Source organism: Pleurodeles waltl, chromosome 3_1 (genome assembly GCF_031143425.1).
Source record: "Pleurodeles waltl isolate 20211129_DDA chromosome 3_1, aPleWal1.hap1.20221129, whole genome shotgun sequence".
NCBI lineage: Eukaryota > Metazoa > Chordata > Amphibia > Caudata > Salamandridae > Pleurodeles > Pleurodeles waltl.
This window is the reverse complement of record NC_090440.1, coordinates 313,888,632-313,909,238: the sequence shown is the minus strand read 5'-3', so window position 1 is coordinate 313,909,238 and position 20,607 is coordinate 313,888,632. Positions and strand designations below refer to the sequence as shown.

Here is a 20,607-nt window from a genome sequence, read left to right as displayed (position 1 = left end):
TATGGACTGCAAAATAATGTGTAACAAAAATATTGTGACAAAAATATTGCCAGTAGAAAAATATTCAATGGCAAAGTACAGAAGATATGAATATTGCTTCTTAACCAGATTACATGTTTTTTAACCCTTTTGCTTCTGAGGGGACTGAGAAAATAGGCAAAATTTTGAGAAATATAGGAAAAAGTGCTCCAGATAAACGTGCCTGTTTTTTTCCTTAACAATGGCATCCACAAATGTTTTTCTGTACTAAAGTCTCCCTCTTCCCAGCTTTCAGGAGCATGCAGAGACAAATAAAAATAAATCGCCTTTTTACCATCATTTTGGCATTTTTTTTAAGAGGCAACCTATTTTCCCAGTTTATGTGCTTTCAACCTATTTCCTGTTTGTGGTGGAAACCAGTGTGAAACACATGGGTGATTCAGAAAAGCTTTACATTTCTGAAATCTTGACAATATTCTGAATTCAGCAAGGGGCCTATGTGTTGATTCCTCAAGGTTTTTCCAAGCAAAATAACTGTTGAAATAAAGAAATATTTAAAATGAGTAGGACAGAATGGGCAGTTGTGTCAACATTTTCATCTGTAACTTTTTGTCACAATGAAAGATTGACAAAAGAAATATACCATTACGTCCACTAGACCCCTCTTGTTGCGGGAATAAGTAGGCTTTGTAGGCTCTCCAAAAATCCAAGGTACCCAGAGCAAACAACTGAGCTGCACCGTACAATGGGTTTTCATTGAGTCCCGAGTATAGACCAATTCCTATAGCGAAATAGACAGAGCGAGAAATGGGTATCAAGAAAATGTATGTATTTCTGAAATGGGAAAAAGATATAGAGTTTAGGAGCTAAGGTTTTTTCTACATCTCTGAATTTGTGGGTACCCGTACTAGCATTTCATTTGGAGGGTATTTTTCCAAATCTCATCTTTCTTATATACTGGCTTACATTTGAAAAGGCACAAATGCATAGAAATCCAGGTGGTAATAACTAATGTTCTACTATTCTATGCTCATACAAATCTCCAGATGAAAATGGTACCTCACCTCTGTGGGTAGGCCTAGTACCCGCAACGAGAAATGGCCCAAAATGCAGCACTGACGCAGCACATTTTTCCACCGAAAACAGATCCTTTTTTCGATGTGGGTAGCTCTTGATTTTGGACCCTAGCTCAGCTGGCACCTCGGGAAACCTAGCCAACCTGTACATTTTAGAAAAAACAGACACCTAGGGAAATCCAGGATGGCATGACTTGGGGTGATCCCATTAGTTTTTTTTACCCACAATGCAAACCTCAAACTTTGTCTGAAGTCACGCATTTTCCTTACATTTTTGTGGTGGAAACTTCAGAAATCTGCAGGAATCCACAAAATTCCTACCATCCAGCATTGCCCCATTTGTGCTGATAAAAACTCTGCCCCACTTGTGTGGCTGGGGCTAACACCAGTGACAGGAACTGATCTAACCACGGTCAATAAAAGACTCCTATTGACCTCAGTCAAAAAAATAGTCCCTGGTGTCTAGTGTACTTTCTGGCCCCTGGGCGGTAGGTGGTGATAATAACCCCCATCTGCCCCTCAGCAGACGCACAAAGACAAAGAGTGTGCCCATTGTTTTGGGAGGGGGTGGTGGCATTGCCATGCTCATTCTTGGAAGCCCCCACCCCTCGACTAACAAAAATATAGTCCCTGGTGCCTAGTGAGCTTCCTGTCCCCCTTGCTTGCCAAGGGGCCGCTCCTCCCTCCCTGGTGTCTAGTGTTGGATCCCTGCTTGGGGATCGCCCTCTTGTGGTGATCCCCAAGTAGAGATCCAATAGGTGAGGGTGCTACTGGAAAGGGGAGATATTGCCCTTTCAAATGATACCTTTGCCATCTGCCTCTGTGCTCAGGGGCTGATAGCACCACTAGCACTGAGGCAGTGAAAGTGAAATGAGCCATGTTAGAAATTGGGTCTTTGATTGAAAGTCAGGTTACCCCCTGTCCAAGCAAGGACCCCCTCTCTAGTCAGGGTAAGTCACACACAATCCAAATTATCCTGTGCCCATCATCTGGTATCTCGGCACTTAGCAGTCAGGCTTAACTTAGAATGCAATGTGTAAAGTATGTGTGCAATAAATCATACAATACCACAATATAACACCACAAAAATACACCACACAGTGTTTAGAAAAATATATAACATTTATCTGGGTAAATGCAGGTAAAAACGTTTAAAGACGAAATAAGCAAATGTAGGGATATCACTGAAAGTTATACCAAGGTGGTCATTCTAACCCTGGCGGTCGGTGTTAAAGCGGCGGCCAAACCGCAAACAGGCTGGTGGGAAAAAAAATGGAATTCCGACCCTGGCGGAAACTGCCAACAGCGACCGCCACATCAACACACCGCCCGCCACGGCGGTACAAACAAACAGCGCGGCGGTCACCGCCAACAGACAGGCGGGAGACAATGTACCGCCCACTGTATCACAACCTACCAATCCGCCACCTTTTCCGGGGCGGTAGCCCCACCGATAAAAACACGGCGGAAACAGCCATTTCGAAGGGAAAACGCTCACCTCCATACAGGCCACGAGGAATCAGGACAGCATGGAACCCGAACTCCACATACTCCCAGCGATAGTGTTCCTGCTCCTCTACCAGGAGCACGAACGCCGGCGCAGAAGACAACGGTGAGTACTGCACCTATGACACAGGGGAGGGGGGAGGGGAACTTATTACGGGTACGCATATACGCGACACACCCACCCTCACCCTCACCCACTACAACACATGTTGATACATTACAGTTACACCCCCCAACCCCTCAGAAGAGTGCAAAGACAAAAGGAAATGATTGTAACGATTGTAGTCAATTAAAATCCAGTACTCAAAAATATATATACACTATTAACAAATATATACACCAAGAATTCAAGTCCAGGTACTGCACCATTTATAGTCTGTGGACTACTGGGCCCAAAATGCATGGGCAAAGCCCACAAAAGATACCCTATCAAAACGGAGAGAACACTGCAGGGGCATCAGATAGAAATACAACAGGCACCTCAGGGGGACGTGAAGGGGGGCACCTCAGCCGGATGAGTGCACGATGCCAGATCCACGAGAAGGCCCCATGCCCACTGCTTTATCCTGGGGAGTGCAAAGCCACAGTCTCACAAGTCTCTCAAGTAGGTGGTTTGCCCACTGCTTTATCCTGGGGAGTGCCAAGCCACAGTCTCACAAGTCTGTCAAGTGGGTGGTTTGCCCACTGCTTTATCCTGGGGAGTGCAAAGCTACAGTCTCTCAAGTCTCTCCAGTGGGTGGTTTGCCCACTGCTTTATCCTGGGGAGTGCAAAGCCACAGTCTCTCAAGTGGATAACAGTCTCCACTGGTTCTGGAGGGGGCTTGGTGCTCAGAGTGCTTCATCTTGCCAAGGACAGAGGTAGTGGATGTGAATCTCCACTGGTTCTGGAGGGGGCTTGGTACCCAGAGTGCTTCATCCTGCTCATGGCGGCCTCAGTAGCGGCGGTGCTTGCGGCGCTCATTGGCCTGTGGTGCTGGTAGGTGGCTCAGTGAGCGTGCTGGGGGCGGCGGTGTCCTTGGCAGCGGTGCTGGTGGCGGCGGTGTCCTTGGCAGCGGTGCTGGTGGTGGCGGTGTCCTGGGAAGCGGTACTGCTGGCGGCAGTGTCCTTGGCAGCGGTGCTGGTGGCGGTCATGTCCACCGTGCAGGTTGGCGGCGACTTCCCTTTCTTTCTGTTCCCCTTCCCCACCTTGGATGGTGGCGCAGCTGTCTTCCCACTCCCAACTGTAGTCCTGGGAGAGCCCTTGGTGGCAGGTGTTTTGCCCTTCTCCCTCCGGGCAGTGGCCAACTTCTTATGCTTCTGAGGTGGGGGACTGTCCGTAGTCTGGCTACTTGGCACTCTGGCCGCCCTGCTGCTTGGCGCACTCCAGAAGCCGGTTACTGCTGGCACCACTGTTCCTGCTGATGTGGTGGCTGAGGTGCTGGGTTGGGACCTGGAAAGGTGTGCCCTAGGGGACTGAAGGGGTGGGGGAGGTGAGGGGAAGAGGTCAAGGTTGGACAGGAAAATTTTTTAGACACACTGGGACGGGTAGATGGGGGGGTTTTGGGAGTGGAGGAAGAGGTAGTGGTTGTAGGAGGTGTACGTTTGCTGACTTTGGGTGAAGGTGCATGGGCTGGAGGCTGTCGTCAGGTGGATGGCTGTTGGGTGGGTGTGTGACTGCGTTTGTGTACCTTGGGAGGTGGGCTCACAGACACACTGGGAAAGGACACAGGGGGTGGTGAGTGCACGTGAGCGGTGTGTGGTGATGGGTGTGCTGGTGATGGACATAGTGGCTGAAGATGTAGTGCATGCAGGTGTGAGTGGAGACGTGACAGGGAGGGAGGAGGGAGACGAGAAGGAGGGGGACACAGTGGAAGCAGTGGATGTTGGTATGTCTGCATGAGTATGATGCTTGTGTGAGTGCCTGTGGGATGTGTGGGGCTTATGTTTGCCAGGGCTTCCCTTGTGTGTTGAGGTGTGTGCATGCTGGTCTCTTGGTATGCTTGGGATAGGCTGAGGTACAGGGGTTTGGGTCTGGGTGGAGGAAGTTGGAGGGGGAGGCTGGACACAGGTACAATGGCTGCCATCAGTGCTGAGGCCAGAGTCTGAAAAGCTCACTGTTGGGCTGCCTGACCAGAATGAATGCCCTCCAGGTATGCATTTGTTTGTTGCAAGTGCCTCTCTACAACCTGGATGGCATTCAGAATGGTAGACTGCCCAACGGTGAGGGATCTGAGGAGGTCAATGGCCTCCTCACTGAGTGCAGCAGGGCTGACTGGGGCAGGGGCTGAGGTTCCTGGGGTGAAGGCGATGCCCACCCTCCTGGGTGAGCGGCCACGGGACACACGCTGAAGGGCTGCTGGGAGGGCAGTGCTGGTAGGGGGTGGCAGCTGTACCTGTAGATGCGGGGGCACAGAGGGGCCCGCCTCCGCAAAGGAGCTCCGATCAGAGGAGGAGTCCGTGTCACTGGTCTCAGCTTTTGTCCCCGCCATGTAGCGCCCCTCGCCCTCCATCCCACTGGTGCCTTCAGACTCCGTTGTCTCGCCCTCCAGGGCCATGTGGAATGCAGCTCCCTCCTGCTCCGGTGCCACTGCACCTCCGCCTGATGATGCTATTGCACACAAGAACAGGGAGACCACATAAAGGGGGGGGGGGGGGGAGACAGAAGAAAGACATGTTCAGTGCATGCAATACTGCTACCGTTGGTGGACACTACAGACACAGAAGCCCTCTGCACTACGCCGTGCACTTAGAGTTCCCTAATTAATCACAGGGACATGGGGTACAAGGCGATTGCTGCACACATGGAAGTCACACGAGCCTGACTAGGTGTAGTTGGCTCTCAACACTGATGGAGTGGGGTGCCACATGGCCTGCCTTACGAAGGGACCTTGCCTACTAAACTCCCCCTGGCCTAGGGGAACCCACAGCCCACCTCCCCCACCCAGACACCTCCAATGCATGCTGATTCAGCTGAATGAGTGTACTCACCCCCTTGTGGCTGCTGTGATGTTCTCAAGCGCCCATCCAACTCCGGATACGCCACCACCAGGATCCGGAACATCAGGGGGGTCATGGTGCGACAGGCACCCCTCCCACATTGGGAGGCCATCCCCAGCTGGGCCTCCGCCGTCTTCTTGCTCCAGCGGCGAATGTCCTCCCATCTTTTCCGGCAGTGGGTGCTCCCTCTGTGGTAGACCCCCAGGGTCCGGACTTCCTTGGCGATGGCACGCCAAATATCCTTCTTCTGGTGGGTGCTGACCTACAGGAATAGTACAGGGGAAAAGGAGAAGATATAACCGTCCAGACCGTCACAGTCATTGGCCCGCTTTCCTACCCTTGCCATGACACACATGCACTCACCGTTCTTTCATGCACGCCTCATTCTCCCCCCCCATCTTCCATCCACACCACTCCACACAGGCATTTCCCATACAGCATGCTCACAGTGTACTTACCTGTTTGTCTGGAGGACCGTAGAGTAGCGTGTACTGAGGGAGGACCCCATCCACTAGTTTCTCCAACTCCTCCATGGTGAAGGCAGGGGCCCTTTCCCCAGACACATGAGCCATTGTCTCTTCCAGACTGAGGACACAGCAGCACTTGCAGTGTAGGTCCTCTCCTGTCGAGAATCAGGTATCAAGTGAGTAAACAGATAGAAAATGGCGGTCACGTCCGCGGGGGTGCGGACCATCACCGCCGGCGTAAATCATCATTGGCTCCTGGGACCCATAGGGTCCAATGTTAACCAATGCAGGATTGGGCCGCGGTCTTCGACCGCCTACCGGGACGGTGTACAACGCCAGCGCAGTTACCTCATTTCCCCTTGTCCCACATTACAGGTCAGGCAGCCGCCATTTCAGGGGGCCACATGGCATTATTTTTTAATGCGTTACACATATCTAGGCCTTGCATACACAATAAGACAGGCACATAGCGGATTTATAAATGTGTGGAATAAAGTTGTGTTTTCGTACCTCAGTGTTGGCTGACCCTCTGCTCGCTGTTCTCCTCCATAGAGCACGTCCGCTGGGGCAGGTGAGGAGATGGCGGCATCCTCCGGTGTACAGACCGCTGGTGGACCTATTGACAATGGAAAAGCGACATATAATTGTCACCTACAGACTGGACCGTGCCACAATCCATGAACTGTGTGCCCAGTTGGAGCCGGACCTAATGTCAGCTATCCGCCATCCCACAGGTATCCCCCCTCTTGTTTTGTGATTTAAGGATGTTTATTTAAGTGCTAAATAGTGGAGGCTGTTGTAAAATGGTCAGGGGGGATGGTGGAGGAATGTCCATGGCAGAGTCCAGTCTATTAGTCTCACAGGTGAATTGTCCAAAGGGGCATAGGAAGTGGAGCTGGGGCAGTTGATGGATGGACAGGGGTGACAAAGTGTGACAAAAGGATGATATTCAGGGTGGTCTCATTTCTTGGCGGGGGTCTTGGCATTGTTCTCTGTCTTTGTCCTGGATCTCAGGGACCACTTGCGGGGTGGTTCTCCATCTGCAGGGGGTGGGGTGCTGGTGTCGTGATCCTGTGGCGGTGCCTCCTGTCCACTAACGCCGGCGGAGGTGGTGGGCAGTTCATCGTCCAGGCTAGTGTCAGGGGCCCCTTGTTGGGCCAAGTGTCCCTCCTGGTGTTGACGAGTTCCTTCAGCACCCCTACAATGGTGCCCATGGTGGTATTGATGGATTTGAGTTCTTCCCTGAACCCCAAATACTGTTCCTCCTGCAGTTGCTGAGTCTCCTGAAACTTGGCCAGTACCGTTGCCATCGTCTCCTGGGAATGGTGGTAGGCTCCCATGATGTTGGAGAGGGCCTCGTGGAGAGTGGGTTCCCTTGGCCTGTCGCACAGCAGACCTCCCAGTTCCCCTGTGTCCCCTGGACCGTGTGCCCACTGCCACTGCCCGAGGTCCCTGCTGTTCTTGGGGTAGTGGGTTAGCCTGGGTTCCCTGTAGTGGTGGACACACTGCTGCTTGACGTGTCCTGGGGACAGAGGTATGGGCCTGCTGGGTGGGTGCTGTGCTGGTGTTTCCAGAAGGGGGAGGCTCTGTTGTGGCTTGTGCCAATGTGAGGGGAACCGGCTGTCCCGAGGTCCCAGATGGGCCGGGCTGGTCATCTAAATCCAGTTGGACAGAGCTGCTGTCATCACTGTGGGCCTCTTCTGTGGGTGGAGTGGACATGTCTGGAACCTCTTGTCCAGTGACTTTGGGTAGGGGTCCTGCAGGGGTGTAAAGGCATGATTATTGCATCTGTGTGTGCCATGGTGTGCAATGGGTGGGTGACCCTGTACCCCAGTGCTTGCATTCTTGTGTAGGACCTTGTGTGCTAATTGTTTAGGGGTGTGTGGGTATGTGCAGTGGCTATGCATTGGTGATGGGTGTCCATGCTTTGTTGTTGCATGCAGGGCTTGGTGTTGGGATGTGCGGTTAGTGATAGTGGGACATATGTGAGGAGTTGGAGTGATGGGGGTGAGGAAGCGGGTGGGGGTATGTGATAGCATGCAGGTAGGGTGGGTGATATGGTAGTTAAGATTTGACTTACCAGAGTCCTTTCCTCCTGCTACTCCTGCGAGGCCCTCAGGATGCAGTATAGCCAAGACCTGCTCCTCCCATGTTGTTAGTTGTGGTGGAGGAGCTAGGGGTCCGCCACCAGTCCTCTAAACCGCAATGTGGTGTCCTGAGACCACGGAACGCACCTCCCCCGTAGGTCGTTCCACCTCTTCCTGATGTCATCCCGTGTTCTTGGATGCTGTCCCACTGCGTTAACCCTGTCTGCGATTCTGCGCCATAGCTCCATCTTCCTAGCTATGGTGGTGTGCTGCACCTGTGATCCGAATAGCTGTGGCTCTAGCCGGATGATTTCCTCCACCATGACCCTGAGCTCCTCCTCGGAAAACCTGGGGTGTCTTTGTGGTGCCATGGGGTGGTGTGGGTGGTGTGTGAGGTGGTGTGTGTTGTGATGTGTGGGGTGATGTTTAGGCGTGCGTGGTGTTTTGTGCCTGGATGTGTATGTGTGATGGTGTTGTGTGCCTCTGTATGGTGGGGTTGTCTTTGCTGTGCTGTCTCTCTGGCCTTCATCTAAATTTCTGGTCGTAAGGGTTTGTGGGTGATGTGGGTGTGTGTTTTATATTTTATTGAGTGTGTGGGAGTGGTGTGTGTATGTGTATCAGGTGTGTGTATTTCGATTTGTCCAATGTGGTAGTGTTTTGTAAATGTGTGTGTATTTGGAGCGCGGCGGTGTGTACTGCCAATGGAATACCGCAGTTGAAAGACCGCCGCATGGATTCGTGGGTCGTGATAGTGTGGGCATATTCCTGTTGGCGTGACGGTGGAGGTTTTGTTATCGCCAGTTTATCACTGACCTTTGGTGTGGTGGACTTGTGTGGGTGTCTGGATTTTGGCGGATTCCGAGCGCTGAGTCGTAATAGCTGTGGTGGAATTTCAAGGCTGCGGCGGTGTGTTGGCGGTCTTCTGCACAGCAGTAAGCGGGATTTACCGCCAATGTTGTAATGAGGGCCATAGTAATGTCTTTTATATGTCCTGACAGTTAAATATTGCTAAATTCGTTTTTCACTGTTGCAAGGCCTGTCCCTCTCATAGGTTAACATGGGGGCTACCTTTAAATCTGATTAAAGTGTAGATTCCCTTTGGGAGCGGATGGACATGTGGAGTTTGGGGTCTCTGAGCTCACAATTAAAAAATACATCTTTTAGTGAAGTTGATTTTTCAGATTGTGTGTTTGAAAATGCCACTTTTAGAAAGTGAGCATTTTCTTGCTTATACCATTTCTGTGACTCTGCCTCTTTGTGGATTCTCTGTCTGGGTCAGTTTGACAGTTGGGCTGGTTGCACCTCACACTAGACAGTGACACAAAGGGAGTTAGGGTGTAGTCTGCATTGCCTGATGAGCCATCTGTGCTAAGAGGGAGGGGAGGAGTGGTCACTTACACCTGAAAGGGCTGTGCCTGTCCTCACACAATGCAGTCTCTGAACCCCTGGTGAGTGTCTGGGCCCTGGCCTGGGCAAGGCAGGATTTCACATTCACAAGACACTTTACTTTGAAGTAGGCCTACTTCCAAGGAGAATTTGGGTATAAGAAGGGCACCCAAACCCACAGACTTTAGATCACTTCTGGACATCAAGAGGAACCTCTGCCTGGAGAAGAGCTGAGGAGAAATGCTGCCCTGCCTGTGACTGTGCTTTGTGGAGCTATCCTGCAGTTGCTCCTTCTGCCAGAGTAAGAGGGCAAAGACTGGACTTTGTGTGCCTTCCATCTTGTGAAGAAATCTCCAAGGGCTTGATTTAGAGCTTGCCTCCTGTTGTTTGAAGTCTCAGGGACAGCAAAGACTTCTCTCTGCCAGCACCTGGAGTCTCTGGAGAGACTCCTGCTCTGACAAGTGGTGCCCTATCCAGTCCCTGGGCCCTTGAAAGGAAAGCTGGTGAAAATCCAAGGAAATCGACTTCGGACGACTTCAAACTGACGCCCCTGCTGAATCCGGTGACGCCGCCTGCAACCGACTCCGTGAACTTCACTGGAACGTGACGACCTTCGCATGCCCGACGCTGCTGCAGCCCCGCTGAAGTCTGCGACGCCGTGGAACTAGCCGCACCACATCGTGACCGACATCGCTCGAAGTGCGCGGATTCAACGTTTCACACAGACGCCACGATCCCCGACTTTGCGCATCAACTTGTTTTCACTCTTCACCAAAGGTACTGTACTTAGGGGACTACGCAACTCCGTGTCCAGCTCCGCTCGTGTCGGCTTGTTGGGAACAACTCCGTCACGACGCTGTGTTAACACCTCATCGAAGCATTTTGTGTTTCTAAGCGTTATTTTTTTGTTTAATCTTTAAAAATTCATAACTTGACTTGTGTATGTCAGACTTTTGTCGTTTTGGTCTTGTTTTGTTTAGATAAATATTTCCTATTTTTCTAAACTGTGGTTGTGTCATTTTGTAGTGTTTTCATTAAGTTACAGTGTGTGTTGGTACAAATACTTTACACCTAGCACTCTTACGTTAAGCCTACTGCTCTGCCAAGCTACCAAGGGGTACCCTGACTAGAGTGAGGGTCCTTGCTTGAACAGGGGGTAACCTGACTGTCAACCAAAGACCCCATTTCCAAAAGTGTGCCATAAAAAAACTTTCAAATCCAAGAAATAAATAGTAAGTCAGTCTTAGTTAAAGCATAGCACCCTCTCCACTCAAATTCACGTAAAAACTCTCTTTAAAATAACTTTGCATTTGGTCAAAAACTGTTAAAAAAAACACTCTGAAATTGGCCATTTGTGAAGAGTTGCACAAGCAATATTTTACTATGCGCTACTCATGACGTCATGCATCACTGATCCCATCAATTATGACACAATTGATCACATCGTTGATATCACTGCATAACATATCTGCAATATGACATCACAGTTGACAATGTATATTGCATTTTTGAGGCCCACCCTGAGCTCTCTCATGTTTTCACACTATCAACTAGCTATGAAGGTAGGTGATGCCAAGTCGTTAGTAGACACTCGATGTGGCCGCATCCATGACTATTATTCTGTCAGATTCCCCCCCCCGACCCAAGCCCTCCTAAGTGGATGTTCTATTCAGAGTGTGGTGGTAGGCCTTGTCATGCACCGGTTCTTGCTACCCCAACACTAAATAGGCACAGTATGCACTTGTATAGCCTCTACCCAGTCCACTTGGCACAGCCTTCGGTAGACTTGATGTGTGTTTTCAGCCACTTTCTGTGTGTGCCCTGTCACTTTCCCACAGCGCTCACAATGCATGGCTTTTGGACATGGTGAGCGCACTGTGCTTTACCCGTGCATGTGTACCCAGAAAATCTGAACAGGACTGTAGAAAAACACACAAAAGATTAATCCTCTCAAATTCATTTGACACCTTTGTTCAAACAAATAAAACAGTGAACAGATTTCACCAAGTCACATCATTGGCATTATTCATGACGAGCTTGGTGTAGTTCTGTTCAGCTACACATTCTGTAGCTTAGAATATTTCTGCGGGATTTGAAATTAGAAATGTTGCTAACAGATAACCCCAAATGAATCTCTCAAATTTACCGATCCGCAGGAAATTTGAAAACAAACGAATATCAGTTGGATGAGCGAAACATGTGCCGAATTTTCAGAAAATTCGTCAAACTGCAACAAAGTCATTAACAAATGACAATAACCATGCCCTATGGATTCCCCGACGTAACCATAATTACAAAGTCGCTATCATCATCTCTGGAGTGTAATAGGGAGAAAGGCTGCTGCAATTGCACTTGTAATTAAATCAAGACCGTCTCAAACATTTAACCCATGGCTGCAGTACCACTGCCGACATCTAGATATCCCTGCATCAATTGCGAAATGCTCCTCTGGTTACACTTCTAAGCAGCATGTCGCCATCAGCATTCGGTTGTAAGGCTGTAGTACCACTGTCATCAACCAGCTAACCCCAAATATGTCACAGTAATAATAATGGCTGCGGCAGTTACTCTCACAAGCAATAGACTTATTCAACAAAACTGAAAGCACTGGTAAGGCTGCAGTACCACTTGAAAAGTGCAGTGAGAGGCAGTTTGTGCAATGTCACTGATAATACTACTGGTGAAGCCTTATGTGATTCCATCGGTGATACCAGTGGTGTAATTTGTGATGTAATCATGAAGGAGATGAGCAAAACAATAGGGTGCAGACTATGACAGATGTATAACTAACCCTAACTAGTGAATTTCTGTGGCTTTTGGGTTTTGGATCATAAACATTACATTTCTTCAACTATATAGTTTAAGAGAATATTACATTTTTTATTTTGTTGGTATTGCTCTCAGTAAACAATTGTAGTGTCTGTTGACGTACATTTGCCAGTGAATTTTGGGGGTTTTGTAATGATAAACAACTGCCTGCGGTTTGCCAATGCCCTGCCCTCAGAGCCAATGGGGCTGCAATCCATGTATGGTGTGCCTTAGGTGCAGGACACAGGCTTCGGCCATGTCTTGTTCCACATACCTCGCGCCAAGGACTCATTGGGTATAGACTAGTGGTGGACGAAACACAAAATGGGCAAGAAGACTAAAATATCTCAGCCGATCACATTCTAAGGTCAAATTAGAATTTTATTTTGTGAACTAGGTCACAAATGCGACCCTAAACAGTTATCAAAACAGATATGTTCACATCAGAGAAAGAAGAGAAGAACAAGTGCTGTAAGCCAAATCTGATGCAAAATAATCCAGTTGTTTTGGATTCACTATTCTGCAAACTTTGGTAAAGGGAATTTGAATGTAAAATTCATAATCGGTGACCTAGCTGAATCGCTGTCTACTAACAGAGATTTTAGTGAATCAGACTATGGCGAATTCCAATGCTCTCTGGTATCCCTTGGATGATAATACAACAGCAATAGCAACAGTCAAAGAGGCAGCAATGCCACAGGGAACTAACAGAATCCGAGGGTGGAGGATGGAGAAGCACTGAATAGCATCAAGAAAGTACACTGCTGGTGAAAAGAGCTTACTTAACTCAGCAATCTAGGAAACAGCTGAGATTAGGTGCACCTTAAGGCAGAAGCTAAAAATAAGTGGAAGAATTGGGAAAGCACAAGTATTTTTTCAAGGATCTGAAGGACGAATGTAGCAAAACAAAAAAGGTGAGAAGTGAAGGGGCAGGCCAAGCGCAGACTGGATGAATGTGGCACATCTAAAGCTACCTGTGTCAGTCCTGAGCCGGACCATGGTTAGTCCTAACTATATCCTCTGAACTGCTTCTAACCAATATGTACCTTTTTGTAGAATGTCATACAGATTTATCAAACATGGCCAAAGTTATTAGTGAGCAAGACAAAGCATTTCCTAGCTAAGCGCAAAGTAACCATAACTACAGACTTCCGAAAACTAACTCTTTAATAACAGGGTTGGCAATAGTGCTCTTTTAATTACATCACATTGACATGATTGGCTAAATTACAGCTGACAGTCAACAGTTGCCCTCACAGACAATGCCTAGAAATCAGAAGCTGCAGTATCACAGCCAGCAAGTGGATGTCCGTGCAGGGATTACAGAGTTAAAGCTTTTGCAGTTTCAATTGCATGGTTTCGTTTATTCCATAGCATATAGCAAGCAGATTTAAATAGGCAAGCCCACTAACCATTGAAAAACACTGACGTGACGTCGACAGGGCTCTGAGCCCTTTTCTAATACCTAAAGCGTCTCGCTGCGATACGCATGCGTGAGCGCATGCGACACAGGCTCGACCCTAAAAAGAGTGATAGAGAACACAATAGGAGAGTGTAACGATTATGATTTACATGTTGATACTTCCAGTATTTAGTATCTAAAACATTTACAAAACTTTCCTGTGGTACTCCCAGTCATGTTAATAATACTGTTTTAAATTTGATACAGGTGGTAGGAGAAAGTAAAAGGGCCTGAGGAATGATGATGGGCATACAGAAATAGGGGAAGCTACAGATGGGGAAAAGGAGGTGAGAAAAACAGTGTTACAAACCATTTTAATCTTTTAAAATGTAGATAGGTATGCAACCTTCAACTGAAGAATTTTAGGCAGGGTATGTGTTTGATATGTAAAAACTCTTCCTCTGAATTGATTTCAATAGCTCAACATCTCCCATGAGGACAAACATTTTCGCCATTCTTCCCAAAATGGAGAAAGTGACAACAAATTTATCTATGGATGAATACATTTTATATACCACGTAATAACTCTTTCTACTGTGAGAACTGTGAAATCAATTTAAAATACTATGGCTAACGCATTTTAAGTGACACAAGATTGGACCTGTCACAAGGGACTCAGGGAAGATCCATATTAGGCTGGGAGACACAGACATGCTAGCCTGTGCTCGAGGTGGAACCCACTGATGCAATATACCACTCTAGGTAGGTGAGGGTTCATGCTACTACTTGAGTACAAGACTGTACGTGATTCCATGAGCGATATCACTGTTTCTTCAAGTAGTTTGGTATTTCTTACATGTTTATGTCTTTTTACAAAGCACGTACACCAGTCCTTTAACTCATCTCACATTCTCTTTAATGTGTTAGCTAATTGTGTTGTACCTGCCCTGTATATGTGAGAATCATGTGATGTTCCTTCATCAACTACCAGTTATTATTTACTTATTCTTTGCGTTTGTGGGTTCCACTGCTGTGCCCACGTTACACCTTCATTGCGTTGTGAAGCTTGGTATAAAACTTTTGTCTACAGAAAAGAAAAACACTATTTGCATTGTGTTAGAGACTAAACATTATTCATAACATATGAGTAGACAAATCTTATAAATTACATGAATTAAAAGGAAATCAAACTAAAAATCTAAACGTTCATGTTTGAAATGTGGTTGACAGTGTCCACCATCTTGAGTTCTATGTGAATTAATAAATTACTTTGGAAATGTATTTTGATGATAATAACCATTTGTTCTCACAAAAGATAATTAACACTGATCAATAAAACTGATGATTTGAAATTAATACTGATTAAATATTGTACTAAATATGATTTGAAATACGTGACATTAATTAAGAGTTATGAAATACTAATTATGAGACTTATATGGTTTGAATATTAAAATAGTTTTATTCTTCATGTATTAGTATTATTCAAAAGACCTACGCTTTAGTATTTATCCACAGTAAAGTGTTAAGATGTTATGCTGACTTGATTTAAATTATTTTTGCAAATATTGTCTATTAGTCATTTTATTGAAAGCTCACAGTGGAAATCTACTGTCTTTTTCCACCCTGTTCATTCTGTACTTCCTTGTGATAAAACTGAAAGTTTTAACAATGGGTCTAAGTTTGTGGAAGGAAGTAATGTTTGCTAAATTGTCATGTGCTGTGCTGTTTTTTACAATGTTAATATTCTGCCAAAACTGTTATCCAGAGAGGAGCGTCAACATGGGTCTGTCTCGAAGAAACGTAAATAAAGTTACAAAGTGGAGAAAGGATGTAATCAAATTGGTTCACCGTCACACCTCATAATCTTGTCCAATAGGAGTCTAGTTAATGATTTTTATGGCTTTAGTTAGGCAAAGTTCTAGATGATGTAGTTCAGAACTTTCAGATTTCCAATAGAGCAGTTATACCTATGTCTAGTTATATATAGTTCTATAGATGACTTATAATTCTAACAGTTCAGATACTTTAGGCCCAACTCTACTGAGCTCTTGCCCTTTTCATATTCCTGATGCAGATCGCTGAAGACCTGCTGTTCCTGCGCTCTGCTGACGAAGACTCTGCTAACTGCTGTCTCTTTTAGGCGAGATATAACAAATGTGCATTTGTTTTCTTTGCAGGTTTCCTTAGAAATCCAACCACATTTTTGCTAGTGCCATAGTTTAGATGTTTTCCAAATTAATTTTTGCCTTATTTTTATTTTTGCATGTGCCAAAGCCCAGCCCACACATGCTTTTCAAATTAGAAACAGAAGTAGGGATGTCTGACCCAATAATTGAATTGGATGTTTATTAATTGATTATGACTGATTCAACTGCACAACTAATGAAATATGTTGCTATTTTTCAAATAATGCTGTTGTTATACTGTATAATTCTTTTGGAATGTTTAATGGTGGTTGCTATTATCAGACTATAATTCTTCAGACATTTTGGACAATCTGTTTTGTTTTTGCATTGCTGTCATCTGGTTTTGCATATTATTTGCGTGACTTTAGCATTGTTAGTATAAGGACAATAAGGCCCATATTTATGGATGGTTAGCGTCGCTTTAGCGCCATTAATTTTCGTGCTAAAATGGCCCTAACCTAACTCCATATTTATATTTTGACACTAGACCTGTCTAGAGTCAGAATATTGGAGTTAGCGCCATGTTCAGGATGGCAAAACCACCATGCGTCAATGAGATGCAAGGTAGGCGTTCCCGTCAAACACACAACGCTAAGCCCCTAGTGCCATATTTATCTCCAGGCGCAGAAACGGTGGGCAAGTAGGAGGTGGGCCTTAATAATGGTGCTAAGCCCGCATTGGCCCATTATATAACGCCTGGGTCAGACAAGGCATTAGGGTGCAGGTAAGCCCATTTCCATGGTGGAACACCATGGACTGGGCACACAGATGCCCACCCCAGGCCCCAGCAACACAACCACCCGCACCAAAGGGACACTACAGGAGGAGGTAGCCCATCCCATGTAAGTTGCAGGTAAGTGTATGTGTGTGTAGTGCCATTGGGGGCCCCTTACATGGGGCCCTCTGCCTGCCCCTGGGTATTTTGGGCTTGCCCGTGGGACACTGGTCCTCTGTGGTGGCCATTGGGGTGGTGGGCATGACTCCTGTCTAAACTTCGACAGGAGTCATTATTTGGCTGCGTGTGCATCAGAAAATGCTGCTAGGCTGATTAAAGCAAACAAACACAAATGATGGATGGAATGCAGAGAGAATCAAAAATTTACCGCCAGTCATAGATCTGGGTATAATCCATCAATTATTTTTGCTCACCATGCTACCCCAGTTTGGACTCAGCCATATGCAAATCAGTCTTGACCCTGTTCCCCAGAATATTTGCTGCCTAACGTCTTTTCAGACCCACTAGCACCATTCCTCTTAACGCCATTCCCCCGGCTATCGTCATTTTTTTTTTTTACACTAACCATTCCTTAACGCCATTGTGCCCCATTACTTAAATATGGCGCACGGCTGGACCTATGGAATGACGTTAGCTCACGCTAAATAAAATGACGCACAACTGCATTAGCACAGTTGTGAGCCATTTTCCATAATTGTGGGCCTAAATGTTTAAACTTTACTAAACTGGTGTGGTGATTCATGGCCACATAGGTCATAGTAAGTGTAAATTACTGACTCTTTAGTGCCTATTGTTGTTTATTGCTATTGGTTCGTATTGCTTGATTTGATATTACTCCTGTCTGAGTCAAAAGATTTGAGTCGACCTCTGAGGGTAGTAGATGTCACTGCCCTATTACGTGTCACCTATTCCTAATTTAGGAGGTCACACACCCACAATTGTCAATATCGGTATTAATGTACGATGTTAAAGAGAGAGTGAACAATTGTGGAATATATGTCAGTAGACTTCTTGCTTGGTTTTACATGTGAAACAATCAGTTTTTGAAACAGACTAGATTACATTTTTAAACAGTGATACTCACAGTGCGGCCCTCCTGACCTTTACATGCAGCACCTGGTCAAAAGCAGCACTTAGGTGCTGTTTACTCGACTCGGCACTAAAACTAAAAAAATGTTAAATAAACAGGCAAGAATTTATTGAAAGGGTAATTGAACTTAAAGAAAGTAAGTATCTAGGGTGCCCTGCACTGCTAAATTTTAGAAACGCCTTCATTTTTAAAGACGTCACGCAGCAAAAGTGTAAAAGTATGATAATGTTCCTTAAAAATTCAAAAACTGTACCATTTTGCCTTAGTATATCAGATTATAACAGTGCATTAACAAGTATTTTTTTTTTTAAAGTGATAATTTTCAAACATTAATTTAGAAACATTCACTCTTCCCTCCACCCTGGCAACAATGCCAATAGTGAACTAAGACACGAGTCACTTGTTATGTGAATTATTTGGGTGGCCTGGGTTTCTATTTTTATTATTCCATTACAGTCCATTAAATAAAACACAGAAGGTTTTGTACAGCACACATTGTGAAGCCATGTATGTGATAACGAAGAAAAAGGAGGTAAACGGAAATGAAACCATTGCCTAGGATCCCACAATTTGGTTAAGTGGAGAAGCTGGGATTATTCTCAAGTTTTTGGTTTCACATTGTGTAACTCAGACACTAGGGGGCTGATTCTCAAAGGTTAATTTACACTTTTGTGTAAGTTTACAATCGTTGGCTGTTCACTAAAGAATTTACAAGTGGTATCTTTACCCTTGTGGAGTCTCTACACATAAAGAGATAGGACTGTCCTATCTATTTATGTACGGAGGTTCGGCGCTCAAACATACTACTCGTAAATCCCTTTGTGAATAGCCAACAATCGTAAACACATACAAAAGTGTAAGTTTATTTTTGTGAATCAGGCCCAGATGTATATGCTTCGTTACATGTTGGGGTTTTGAGTCCATAGTAACACTGTTAAAAGCACAAATACAAGCCCCACCGTGCAACATTGTTGGCTTAAAAATAGTGATGGTATATGTCCCGGTTCCATTTGGCAGACCTAGTGAAATGCAAAATGAAAATGAGCTCCTGACTTTCTGCCTTTTTCTTCCAGGGAATCATAGGTTAACATCGCTTTAGGTGAGAGGCCAGAGGTGGTCTTTCCCATAGAAATATGAGTACTTCACTACTAATGGGATAACAACCAGAACAAAGCAAGAAGCATCGGTTAGACCTGTCTCAAGAGACAATGAAGGAAAAACGATGTGCTGGCATCCCTCTTCCGGAGCCCATCTTCTGCCGAGAGGCTGGTATGATTTTAGGTGGAGCGACCGAGTCTAAACTTTAACACGCCTTTCCTTGAACAGGTGCGGCCACTGCGGGGCAATGGTGCAGCCCTTGCTGTTTTTCAAGGGTCGCTAGTGTGGGTGCTATTTGTACATCGTCGCCTTAAACGCAGTGTACCTGCACGTCACTCCAGACTCCTGTGTAATGCACGGTCTAGCGAACATCACGAAAGAGACGTTTGAAAAAGACCCGCGGAATGAGGGAGCTGTGACCCGATGTACCCGATGAAATAGTCCCCTTCAGGCTGGATTGTGCTGGTCTCCATGGAGAAGAGTTCAGCATTACCACAACACGCTCGACGCGCAGTCTCCGCAGTGAGCGAGGGCCCGTGCCAATGCACAGATGCAAACATCACAAAGTTCAACTGCACTGCTACTTGCTACTTCATGCAAAAAAGATTGCGGGGTTTGTCAAAGAAAAAGCAGAAAAAAATACGTAAAAAATAACAGTTGGGCTCACATTTCGCGAGAGGCCGTCCGAAACCTAACAGGTGCAGTTCAGAAGGGGTGGGGGCGCTACAGGTAATAAGCACTGTTAAGAAAGCAGCTGGGAGACAGTAAACTCCCCGGGCTCCAGGAAGGTTCCTGTAAAAGACTCTCCGTTTAAGAAGACCCCAAGCATGCAGCACTTTGTTCGCAAGTTTTACCTGTGTATAGAGCTCGGCCAGCGCCATAGGGGGGGGCGTCCGGGTTCCGGAGGAGCCAGATCCCAGCTGTCACCGTCGTACAGGTGAGAAGCGGACACTCCGGGCGGTCCCTCCTGCTGCATCCGCCCCTCCCTGCTGCCTGGTTTCCGCCGACGGCCCCCGATCCTTGGCCGCCCAGGAGTGCCTTACTTCCAGACCTCGCGTCGGCTGCCCAGACCGCCCCTGCTGGTCCCAAGCTCGTTCCCTCTTGTCTCGTGCGCACACAGGCCACCTGAGTCTCGCGGCGCTCTCTTCCGTGAACCGGCGCGCGCCCTGAGATGGCCCAGGGGTGCGCGCACTAGTGACTGTGCATGCCCCTGGGCATCGCGTGGCCAGGACGCTGAAAACTTCTCTTTGGCTAGTTAAATAAGAAAACAGAAAGTATTTACCAAACATAAAGCACCTACCTCCCCAGAGCAGATTGATCTAAACAATGTAGTACAGGTAGGTACATATGACTTAAATGCTTCAGTCTTAGACATGTTACACAGGCCCACAGGCTCTACATTTAGGCAGCACGTGCCCGTCAGGGAGAACATGACTTACACGTTTAGGGAGTGGGGCAACACCAACGGCGGCTCCCACAGCTTTTCCTGCCAACGTCCTGCCTACTCTCGATGTGCTTTTTGCTTCCAAACAATGGAGAACTAAATGCATTTAATTGAAGGAAAGACAGCAGCAAGATGCACCTATAGGTATTTGATGTGGGCTGGACTGAGGCACTAGCTTCCGAGGAATCTGGGTGGGGGCTTTTTCTTCTCCAGAATACCACCAAACCTTCACTGTCACATCTCAACAGCAAACTGTGTTCCAGATGCAAGACCAAGATTCATTTTTTTTTCCAGAGCTGCATCCGGGCTGAAAGTAGGTCTTGGAAGTCAAGTGGTGAACAGCACCCCTTCGGGTGAAACTAA

At 46.7% G+C, this 20,607-nt stretch overlaps 1 protein-coding gene across 1 annotated transcript in view; it reads right to left on the bottom strand.

Annotated features, from left to right (window-relative positions):
- Positions 1-19,968, bottom strand: part of MYO5C (myosin VC) — a 717,152-nt gene extending 697,184 nt beyond the window's left edge. The window contains exon 1 of the mRNA XM_069222459.1: positions 19,655-19,968. Coding sequence (XP_069078560.1) covers positions 19,655-19,681 — 27 coding nt within the window. The 5' untranslated portion in view covers positions 19,682-19,968. The remainder of the gene's footprint in view (positions 1-19,654) is intronic.
- Between the last annotated feature and the right edge of the window lie 639 nt (positions 19,969-20,607).